The 12,065-nt window shown below is 42.9% G+C and overlaps 1 protein-coding gene across 1 annotated transcript in view; it reads right to left on the bottom strand.

The window, feature by feature from the left end:
• camta1a (calmodulin binding transcription activator 1a) overlaps positions 1–12,065 on the bottom strand; it is a 274,592-nt gene that overhangs the window by 22,591 nt on the left and 239,936 nt on the right. The window contains exons 8-11 of the mRNA XM_051424831.1: positions 10,451–10,591; positions 7,514–9,825; positions 4,738–4,864; positions 3,877–4,011 (exon numbers count right to left, since the gene is read on the bottom strand). Coding sequence (XP_051280791.1) covers positions 3,877–4,011; positions 4,738–4,864; positions 7,514–9,825; positions 10,451–10,591 — 2,715 coding nt within the window. The remainder of the gene's footprint in view (positions 1–3,876; positions 4,012–4,737; positions 4,865–7,513; positions 9,826–10,450; positions 10,592–12,065) is intronic.

The following is a 12,065-nucleotide window of genomic DNA, read 5'->3' on the forward strand; positions in this document are numbered from 1 at the left end:
AGAGAGAGAGAGAGAGAGAGAGAGAGAGGAAGACCGCTCACTACTCTTCTTCCTCTATTAGCCCCCTCCTCCTCTTCACTTGTTTCACCTCACACACATACACACTTTCCTTGTGTTTCTAGTAGCCGCTGCTCTCCCAGCCTGCAGTAAAATGACAAATACCGGAGACGTTGTGCGCACGTGCCGCCGGTAAACAGACGCCCTAATTCCCGTTTGCCGCCTGCTCCTCTAGCCGTGGTCCTGCTGCTAAAAGCTCGCCCCTTATGTTATCATTAGTGGTCATTTGGTATATAACAATAACAATAATAATAATAATAAGTACTGTTGTTCAGATAGGTCTGCTCTGCTCGACGCGTGTGGCTGTTATTCGGTTCCCTGCACAGTCTCTCCCACACTGAGACAAAAGTCGGTACAACCGGAAAGAAAAAGGACGGCTGGATTCGCCTTCTCCCAGCCCAGCTGCCGTCTGTGACTAAATCTTGTTCTGTTTGCGGTAGTTTACCATGTTTACCCAAACACGCCCACTCCTCCGCTCCTGCATTGTGTGTACACGGTCTGCCGTTTGTCACGCCGGTGTAGTTAGGCTGAGAGTCAGTACTGTCAATACGCTCCCTTCAACACTAAACAGTCAGTATGCCGCTATGCGGGGCTGTAATTTGGCAGTTCCCAGCGAACCTCTCCCGGCTCGGGTCGTGGTATCTGAGCTCGGGGACTTATTGGGGCGGACGATGAGGCGCTCTGCAGCTCCGACAGCTTTTCTGTCCTGCCCATGGCTCCGTACCTGCAGTGCTGCAGAGAAAAGCGCCCCTTCCCCCACTCTGCATTATGACAAATCAAGGCAGGCAGGCAGCTGTGCCATTAGCACATCATAGCACAGCGAGTCTTCCGTGGGAGAACAAACTCACAGAGCTGTACAGCACACCGCTGCGGACTCAGACAAAATAAATACGTAAAAATACGTATTGCGCGTAATGTCAGCAGCCTATAGTTAATCAGGTGACTGGCCGTAGGGGTTAAGTAGCGTGAGTCTTTACAGTTACGGTAGGTAACAGGAATCTTGTAACATCAGTGTTTTCAAAGTGGGAAACTAGCTATCATTATTATGTTAGATGTGCAGCGCCTCTCGTCTCTCCTGTTCTTCTCTCCTTCAAGACTGTGGATATTATCGATGTGATAACTACACATGCCCAAGTGATTACATCCTGCCCTACTTCTGAAATAAGTTATATGGTCTAGACATCACAGTGGACATTCAATGTCTATGTGATAACAAGGGGTAAACAATGGCAAATAGACCCAAGCATTTACTTTTCAGAGATTAAAAAAACCCTTTCTGTAATAAAAAGCTTAAAGTGCGCTCTGCGCCAGAGTCGCTGTCCACAGTGAGGTGCTACTGAAGCTGGTGGTCACAGTCACTCATAAGCATTTGGTGGACCCAGGAGGAGCACTAATGTCTCGTTTTACAGTCTGTGTTATTGGCACACATGACACAATATTTCAACAAAACAATCCTTCCCATCCATTGTGGCATGGTTAACCCTCTCCTCTGGTTCTGTCACACACACACACAGGAACATAAACATACAGGAACTCACCTGGTGTCACATCATCTTGACATACTGTTGCATCATTTGTATACACAGGTATGAAACAAAGCACACAAACATTTACTTTATATGTCATAGTCAGTCTCACACAATCTCATTGTCATGTGATTTTCAACGGATTTTGTCCTGTTTTGATACTGCAAATTGTTTTTGTTTCTACATTAACTGTCTTCATATAATAATTGTAGGGACAAATGATTTATCAGTAGTTAACAGCTGGATGGAACAGAAATAAATTAAGCTGGAATCCCTCCAAACTGTACAACTGAAAATCGCAATGCAATCAATGATCTTTGTGGATCACTACATGACACTCATACTCAAAATGGTGACCACAGATTGCCAGGAAAGAAAATTGTGTTGTGAGAGATGGCAGGCAAGGGGTTAATACAAGTAAGGTAATAGGGTGGGCTGTGTTTTCCCTGAGACAGTCAGCTCCTCCTTAACTGGTTCTGTGAATGGGCCAGTAAGGCAGTAGGGTATGAATGGCGGAGGGATCCACCGGTACTGCCGTGTATGGGAGCCGCCAGCTCTCGATTACTCACTCCCACTCCCTCAAGGGCCGTCTGCAATGCAGCTGTCCTGTGAGCCTGTGCTTCGCCATGCCCTACTTTATCCTGTCAATGCTCAAGCACTGCAGCAACGCTTCCTCAGGAGCGCACACACAGTCACCCACACACACAACACACACACACACACACACACACACACACACACACACACACACACACACACACACACACACACACACACACACACACACACACACACACACACACACACATACACCAACATACAATGGCTTACATACTCATTACATGGTGAACATGCCTATAGTACGTCTTCAGACTCAGAATTAATTTGAATTTAAATAGAATGGAAATTTGCCAACTCTGCAGCATCTTTTGTTATATGTACTGTAGAGGACCCCTACAATGCTGATCTACAAAAGCTTTTTTACTGTAAGAGGGTCACACAAAACATATTTTGCAAATACTGCAAAAACCAATGTCCAAAATTGACATTTCATGTGTACAGCTGTATGCACACTATATCTCCTATTTTCTCCTCCTGTAACATTTGCAAGATGAGACAATGGGGCTTTCGCTCACTGAACTGACCTTAAAATAAAGCTTTAAATATGACATGTGGTATTTCATTTGCACTTCTCAGAACAATAGACTACAAAGTGAAAGTGAGTCACTCAGCACATCTTAACACAACAAAGTTAAACTCTCAAAGCACTTTCTCTTGGATAATGCCAAGTGGGGCTGGATGGTATGGTTGAAATCAATATCACAATATTGTTTATCTAATAGAATATAGCAGTATTATGCAAAGTGGTATTTGTTTAATAATACTACAAATAATAAACTAATATTTAGTTATTGCAATAAACTGTGCATATGTTTTTACATGCAATTTGCTCCAATTCATTTGCTTGGACAACAGAGTTTTATAAAACAATAACACAGTATGATCATATCATAAGAATGCAATTCCAATACAAGTTATTGAAAATATTGAGTTATTGTCCAACAAAAGGTACAATCCAACAACTCTCCTAACAACGTTCTCAAGGCTCTTACTTCACTCAATCTCTAGACATACTGTTTAGGAGCAGTCAAATCAAAGATTTGTTCTGTGACATTTATCATGTTTGATCAAGGATCAAAGAACAAGCATGTTTTATTGCTAGAAACACAAGATTAGACAAAATATTCAACTCATTATCTTCTCTAAATTAGTACTCATTCTGATATATGAGATGTAACAACATGAATCCCAACGACAATTCAAGCCTAGCTGACTATTTGTGCAGCAAAAACATTTAACAACAGCAATGAACATACAACATGTGAGTTAAATCGCCCATCTATAAATAAATTATAACATGATTTTAGTATGTGTGTGGATAAAAAAATAAAAAAGTATGGTCACAATTTATCTTTTGGCATGTTCCCAAGCATTTAACAATATCCTGCACACTTCCTTAGCTCCAGGGAAAGCTAATGCATGTGAATGTGTACAAATTAGTTTAAAGCAAAGGTAGAGAGACGATTTGTAATGAATGATTGTCCAGAAGATCATTAATCAAATTAACAAAATTAATAAGGCCACAGGAGATTTGGAGAGCCACACAGAAAAATAAGGAGTAAAACAAAGATGTAGTTAGTAAAGAAAACAGAGAGGAAAAATGAGACAGGGCAGATAGAAGATAGAAAGAGCCAAGTCGGTGGACCAATGCTGAAACTGAGCAGGGACTTACCATCCAGCGAGAGCCAGTCATGCTGCGACGATGGCAGTGAAGGAAGAGCGCGGGCCTTGTACTCAAACACCACCGAGTTGGAGATGATTTGATTACTGACAGCCACCTGTAGTGTTACCAGGCCTGTGTCATGAGCTGGGGGGGGGATAACGAGAATTTATTACATTAAGGATACACAATGTCACTATTATAAGGTCTTTGTTTATTAGCAGTGACTAGCTCAACTTTTCATGCACAACTACTTTCAGAGTAAACAAACAAACAAAAAAAAAAGAATTTAGGGCATGATAAACGACATGACATTAGAATTTAAATGTTATTATGAATATCATCATTATTACAGTACATAACACAATCAGGCTTAACCTGCTACATCTTTAATTTATTTAAGTAAAAACATTTTTGACTTTTTGGTATACATACAGTAATTTTTACCACTATCATTTTACCATTGATCTGCCTTGCATGGTTTTCCTTTCTTTTTGTAAATCACTTTGTAACACTGTTAAGGAAGGTGCTATATAAATAAAGTTATTATTATTATTATTATTATTATTAATGAATAAGGCTATTACTACAAACAAATGAATTAAAGCTAGTATTGTGTTTATTGATAAACAAAAAACTAGGCACAACAACCATCCTAATGCCCCACCCCCAAAACAACAATAAAGGGAAAACCCCCCCCCAAAAAACAAATAGGTAAAATGGCCTATTGCAGAACAAAAAGATTTAACGTCAGTAGTAAAGTTGAACAAGCTAGCAGGTCATCTGATGGTTCACGAATAGTGATGGTGAAACCTCCTTGTAAACATCGCTTCTCTTCTTTGATATGTGTGTGTGAGCAATCTCCTTTCTTACCTGGGCAGTAGCAGCGCAGGACCCCTGGTTGGATGAGAGAGGCTGGGACTGAGATCTGGTCAAACAAACAGCTGTAGTTTGAGCTGGCTTCTTGCCAGGGCCCAGTGATCAACACCTTAACTCCACCCTGAAAAAAGAATAGATAAATAGATAAAACAAAGTCACAACAAACCTGCCAAATCAGGTGCAAGTATCCCTGAATACATTATGTGTTATACCCTGCCATCTAGAGTACAAAGATAAGAATGACACCAAGGAAAAGAAAACAACTCCCTTATAATGATCTCTGCTGCCGCCATGTGGATTACCAACATCATCTCACTACACCCATTTTTCTAAAACACCCAGCCAACACTGACATTCAAATATTGTGCTACCATCCAGAGGTTGGATGAGGGTATTACTGCTGACAGCATCATTGTAATTGGGGCAAGACTGTGCATTATGAGAGTGGTGGAAAAGGGGTGATTGGATGCACAACATATTCAGAGATCTACATATGTTTTGGTAAAATATTTCAGTTAAATGATTTTAGAACTCAAACTTGATCTAGAATGCTGCAGCCATTCTTGTCTGCTTGCATAACGTCTGTCAGTTGTTTTATGTTACATTTACATTTCAAACATTTAGCTTATGCTAGATGCTATTATCTAGACAGATTCATTCAAAGAAACAACAGCATGTCATTATGTTTCCATACACTTCCTCTACTAGCTCCCTGTGATTAGTGGTATATTTTTTAAATTCAAAACAATGAGGAGCACTGTCTTGCTTACTCCTGAAGAAATATTTATCTATTTATGGTTTTGTCTGTGAAATCTTCATATAAGGTCGCACTGAGTTAATGTCTCATCACATTAACAAGAAGCGGCAAACAAGAGTAATAATGATGATAATAATATTACTAACAATAGCAAAAACATTTAAATATTCATATTATGTCTCTCATTTGTGGTTACATTTTGTGTGTTCTAATGCACATGTTGGACAATACGTGGTGGTTGTTGCATGTGCTTCGCAAATATATGCACTGCATTTATAGCACATAATGCTCATTCTCTGTGAATGCATCTTCACTGTCACTTTACTGGCCTCTCTCTTCCTCACCAATGCCATTATCAAAGATATCTTCAAGAGTCCCACATGCAGTATATTGTCATTGGGCTGCCACAGAATGAGTTGTAAGCAAACGATTGTGAGAACTGCAACAGGTGTGGTTCCCACTGGGAAAAGGTTCCTGTGGGTATTGTCATGGAAGCTAAGAAGGGGAGTAAGATGTGTGTCTTTGTTTACACAGTCATGCATGTGGGTCTCTAGGAGAGGAGGTGTGTCCATCTGATGAATGGGCATATGCCAACTAGTTTATACACTAGTTGTAGTCTCACTCATTAATTTCTAATCACAGGTGTACAAATGTTAAATAAAACACCTATTTTGTGTGTGTTCAGATGCCCTCTGTGGTCAAAGTCATGTTACTTTATGACAATCAGATTTAATTTACAAAATTTTTCAGAGAACAAAATTTGTAAATTGGTTGGACTTGACCTGAACACAACAGGAGGGCTAGATTCCAATCATTATTTATGCTTTCGAACTAGTGGATCTCTCTTTTCATTTGAATACATTATTTTTTATTATTAACAATTGACATGCACAAGTTTACATGTAAGTTACCTGCTTCCCATAATTACAATGTAAATTGTGTAACCTTAAATCACATTTAGTTTCACTGATAGAGATCTAACATTTGATGATAGATAAGGTTGTATTTGCATCTTTACTGGTTAATATTAAATTATTTTTAGGAAAATATTAACTGTCTATAGATTCAGTATTCTTTTTTAACGCAAACGATATGAAGAAGAGGTCACAGTATGTTTCAGCCCTGAGTGGTATTCTCAGCTCTTATAGGACCATTATTCTTAATCAGAATTGCTTTCAGATGGTCCAGTGGCTTCCGAAACACCTTTAGTATAAAAGCTACAGTTCTTTGTAAACAACATTTAATGTTTGGTGTTCAAATGATAGTCAAAAGATTGATTAATCACATGTGCATTGTTATTCTCAGGTCCATTGTTTTTATGTCTCTGCATCAGTGAAGCATATAAATACTTTTGTGACTTGTGTGTACATATTCTAGCTAAGACTTTATTTTGCCATGTCACGTTTCTCTGTCTTGATAAAAGAATTTACAAAATACAATTTTTGTTGTATGAGGAGTTTCATTCCCTGATTGAAGAAACTCAAAGCACTGGTTAAATTGTTGAAAATGATTATTTTTGCAGAAAAAAAGAACAAACAGATCAGTTTTAAATGATTTCCATCATTATATAATGTCCCCATGAATCCAAAAGGTTCTATATTTCCTACTCCAAGACGATCGTAAATAAGGGAAATGACAAAAACACCTCAAACAAACTGGCTGCACATTATCTAAACCACTTTGTTGGTGGAATCGTGAGGAGATACATGAACTGTCAATTAAAATCATCAAGGAAAATTAGGATTACTAATTCACCTTTTCAATTTAATCATCCAATTATGTTTTTTATTTTACAATAAGTATTTTAGATAAGTGGTATAAACCTGACCTACTGTATTTAAAACCTGTTGAACTGTTCTAGTTCAAAATGCAGGATGACACTTAAAATCTGTTGAGTGGACTCCTTGTGATTCACCACTTCAGCAATTAGGCTGGTACATAAGATAATATAATAATAATAAAAAAAGATTAAAACAAAGAACAAAACACAAAATAAAGAGCCTTGTCACTCACCTCAGGGTAGGACCACTCAGGGGAGTAATCGGTGACCATGAAGAGCCGGCCTGTGGCCTGAAGCATCCCCATCCCCTGGGCAACAGCTGCAGAAACCACCTCTGCTACATTCATGTAGGACAATGAGCCTGCCTCTCCCGTGTTTCCCCCTGCTCCAGCCCCTCCACTCAGAGACTGGGGACTGCAGCAGGGTTGAAGACAGAGCTCTGAGGGGTTGTAGCCAGAGCCCCTGGCCCCTCCATCTTCCTGACCTTGCTGGGTGGCCCCGCCAGCCGTGTTCTGACTATCGGAGCTGTGGGATGTGACTAGCTGGTGAGCATATAGGGCCCCTCCAGCTGACATGGTAGTTCCACTGCCATCCACTGAGATGAAGTCATTAATGAGGTCAGAGAACTGGTTACCAAAAGAGATGTCAAAGTGATCCAGGCTGATCTCCATGCCTGTCCCTCCTGCTCCTCCATTACTGGCTGCTCCACCTAGGCCTTGGTGGGTTCCAACAGCATTGTAGAGTCCCTGGACCATGCTTGTACCTTGGAGGAGAGGCTGCAGCTGCTGTTGCTGCTGCGAGCGGTTGCTGCCATCACTGTTGTTGTTTCCATTATGAATTGCTACCCCATCTCCTGCACCTCCAGATCCTCCTCCACTACCGTCTGAGGCCTGTTGCAGGTAGTGTTCTGCGCCCCCTCCCTCTCCATTTCCTGCCCCACAGGCCTGAATGTGGTCTCCTGGCTTGAGTAGATTCTCAGCTCCGTTCTCAGCTCCAGCCTGACCTGAACTCACACTGCCTGGTTGCTCTAGACCGACCACCTCCTCGTGCTCAGTGCCCAGCCCAGGAAAGGTCCCCTGGTACTGTAGCAGCTGCAGAGAGCCAGCCTGGCCGGGTCCCTCGGTGGGTGAGCCTCCATTACAGTTGGCCCTGTGCTGGGTCTGGTGGGCCTGGTGGTGGTGGTGGAGGTGGCCGTTGCTGCCAGGGGAGTCCGTCTTCACCACCTGCATCCCCATATAACCTCCAGAGTCATGGGAGTTGTGCTCCATCAAATGAGTTTTCTGGCCCATGCTGGGCCTCCCCTGCTGAGCCTGGCTGTTCTGAGAGGCATCCTGGAGGAAGAAGTTGGGTGAACGATTCTGATGTTGCATGTGAGGACTTGACATGGCCTGACCATAGCTCACTGTGGTAGCGCTGGAAGTATAGTCCTGCTTGGCATCAATGGCACTGAAATCCATCTGTTCCAGGGTGGTGCTGGGACTCAGACCCCCACCAGAAGGAAGCAGGGAGCCTGCTGGGGTCAGAGTAAGGCTGCCTTGGCCCGAACCAGCACCAGGTGGCACAGACACCCCGCTGCCACAGTTTACTACTGCCCCCACCTGGTAGCCACTCTCCTTGGCCAGTTGCTGCTCAAAGGATGTGTCTTCTGTCTTTATATTCTTTACCAAAGCTGAGCTGAAGGTGTAGCCATTGTCTGACATGGGAGGGGAGCGCTGGAGACTGCCGTTGGTGCTATTGCTGCCACCAGAGGAAGATGAGGTTGAGGAGGAGTTGCCCTCTGTCTTCATCGCACTCCCTCCATAGGTCTGGCCCTGTTTGGGGTTGTTCAGGAAGCAGTCAGGGTCAAAGTTCATATTGGTCTCTGGGATCTTGATGGTTCCAGAGTCCAGACTGCTGGAGAGCACCAGTTCCTCAGACACCCCAGCTGTAGACAGCATGGACAGACTGTCTCCTGCTGCGGTAGTCCCAGGTTCCCCTACTCCTCCACTGGGGAAGGCAAATTTGTGACGATCAGAGGTCACAGACAGCACCAAGCCCTGTGAGGTGGCATCTGCACCCATTAGGTGACTGTTGGGACCCCCAGTAGGAGACATGCTGTAGACAGGGTCTCCAGTGACTTCAGACATAAAGACACTCTGGGACAGGCCAGACATGACAGAGGCCACGTGGCTCATCCCTGTCACCACGGGGCTGTCAGCCATGTCTGGATCGCTGTTGAGACCGCTACTGATGGAGACAGGGGAGTTCTGTGTGGTGTCAGGGACCTCAACCTGGTTGGTGGATGACACCTCCGTGCTGTTCTGGTGCAGCAGGACAGGCTTGTGGACTTTGCCGTTGCGTTTCTCCCGGGCGCTGCCCCCTCCGCCTCCTCCCCCAGAGCTTTTGCCTCCACCATGGGCACTGTGCTCAGTCTTCCCCTCCGACACATCATTGTTTTGTACCTCAGAGTGAGCACTGCTGTAGCCCCCTGACCGGGGATCCACCTTAGGGGAGATGATGCGGTGTTTGGCGCTGTTGCATTTGTGGTGCACACTGCTCCCTGCACCTATATGAGGACAAACAGAGGAAAGAGGTTGGGGATTTTGGATGGGTATTATATACATTAAGAATAACAGGAATTGGGAATACTATTGTTCAGGAAGCAGGGACAAAGATGGATGATCTGTTTGTTTTTGTATTCATCAGTTTGTGAAAGACTATTTTTGCCTGGGGATGATAAAATTAGTCTTTCTTTTCAGTATACAGTGAGTGAAGTGTATGGGAAATTTCACATGGCTTGTTACCTTAAGTCATCAGAAATATAAATGCGACTGGGGGTTATCCAGAGTAATTTGTTTTGGAAATTAGTAAACCACTGCTCTACATTTTTTTCCTGAGGGACAGCCTACAGTGAAATTACACAGCTGAAAATATTTGATTGATTAGCATAACATTCGAGAACAGCTGGGCTATTTCAGATATGGCCCTGACACAGTTATCTGTACACAAAAATAATAAGCCAATAACCGTGAAACTCAATTTCACTATAAATCAATACCAATAAAAGACCTCAACCACCTTCTCGGATCTACCATATAACAAACAGTATCTTTATGGCCTTTTTTGTTTCTCTTGCTGAATTTTCCAGTTCTCTCTTGAGAACAAACTCCATCCCTCCCACTAGCCCTTACCCAGGGTGCCCGTGCAGAGGCAGTTGTGAGTCCGGGGAGGTGGCTTAGTTTGGTGGCTGTCCAGAATCTGTTGCACTAGCTGCTCCACTGAGAAGCCAGAGCTGCTGTTCCCATTGCTGCAAGTCCACTTGATGCCATGAACTGCCGGGAGAGAGGAGGAGACAGAGATGTCAGCCAGCCCAACAGACCACCAGCCACGCCAACCCCCCGCCCCACCCTCTGCTCTCTCTGTCTATCTGCCAGTATACTTCATTCTGGACACCTCAAGACAAATTAATATTTCTGTGTTTTCCTGAGGTGAAATAATCAACTCACTGACTGGCCAAAGGTAAAATGGTATAGTAGTTTTATAAGTAGAATTTGAGTGGCAATACCTTTAGTTCCGATTATGGGTAAGTACCACGCTCTGTATCCCATCTTCCCCTTCATACTGAAATAACTCTAAACTCCAATATATTTTATACCGAACAGCTGATTTTATCTAGTCTCCCTTCACTATAATGTCATGCTTTCTGTACTGCTGTATTGTGCTGCTCATTCTCTTTTGTGCCTCTTTCCCTCCCATGTGTCAGTGTCAGTTGCTTCTCTGTGCCCCCCCAACTGCATGCTGATGAAGGTGACAGCACACCCAGTCTTTTCACCCTCCACCCTCACCCCGACCTATGACAGGGAAAGCCTCTAGGGAGGAACATCACTGCTGCTGCTGCTGGATCTGCCGCTGCACCAAGAGAAAAAGAGAGGCTTTCTCCGGTAAAGCTCCACTCCCTGCCTCAGTCACACCTCGCTAGCAACTCCTAATACTTTTCATCGCTCCACTTGCCAACCAGCCACCACTTTTGATGAGACAGATAGTGGTTTTAGTGGCTGTAAGGTGGTAGAAGACACCACTGAGTGCTGCAATGCTCTGCCTCTCAACCGGGAAAAAAGGTAATATTTCAGAAGTGAAGCATATTTAGACTATCAAACAAAATCAAGCCTGCTTTAATTCAAGTTCTCTACACTTCAGTCCTTTGGTTAAATATGCATGAGCAAGATATATAAAGAGAGTAAGGTTTAGAGCATGTATGAAAAACAGCGAGAATTTGCTTAGCGCATGTCTGTTTGCATATGAGATAAAAGGAGATGGAAACAGCGTTAGATAGTGAGGGTAATGCAGATTAAAGACAGAGCTAGTTAAAGCGAAGTGAATAAAGCTGGGAAACATGATTGGATGGCTGTGATAAGGATCTAACTTGAAAGCTTTAAGATCCTTTGGCAGATAACAGGCTGGTCACCAGCAGATGTCAGTAGAACTGCTCTGATCAAGCTAAGATCATACGCTCCACAGACAACTCACTATGGCAGGTTATAGAAACATAAACAGGATTCATTTTGATCTATTATAAAGTCAGATTTATTTAGCCATTAATCCATAGTGACTGAGATGAAAAAAGATTGGACACTAAATGTGACAGGAAAGTTTCATCTAATGTCATTATAATTACTGAGCAAAAAACTGTGTCTGTCTGGAGATCCCATTAGACAGTGTGGCTTGAGACACCATTCACCTCCTGACAATGTGTAATGCAAACAGTACAAATAAGATGATGCTAGTAATACTGACACAGAGATGATA

Source organism: Dicentrarchus labrax, unplaced genomic scaffold (assembly GCF_905237075.1).
Source record: "Dicentrarchus labrax unplaced genomic scaffold, dlabrax2021, whole genome shotgun sequence".
NCBI classification, from domain to species: Eukaryota; Metazoa; Chordata; class Actinopteri; family Moronidae; genus Dicentrarchus; species Dicentrarchus labrax.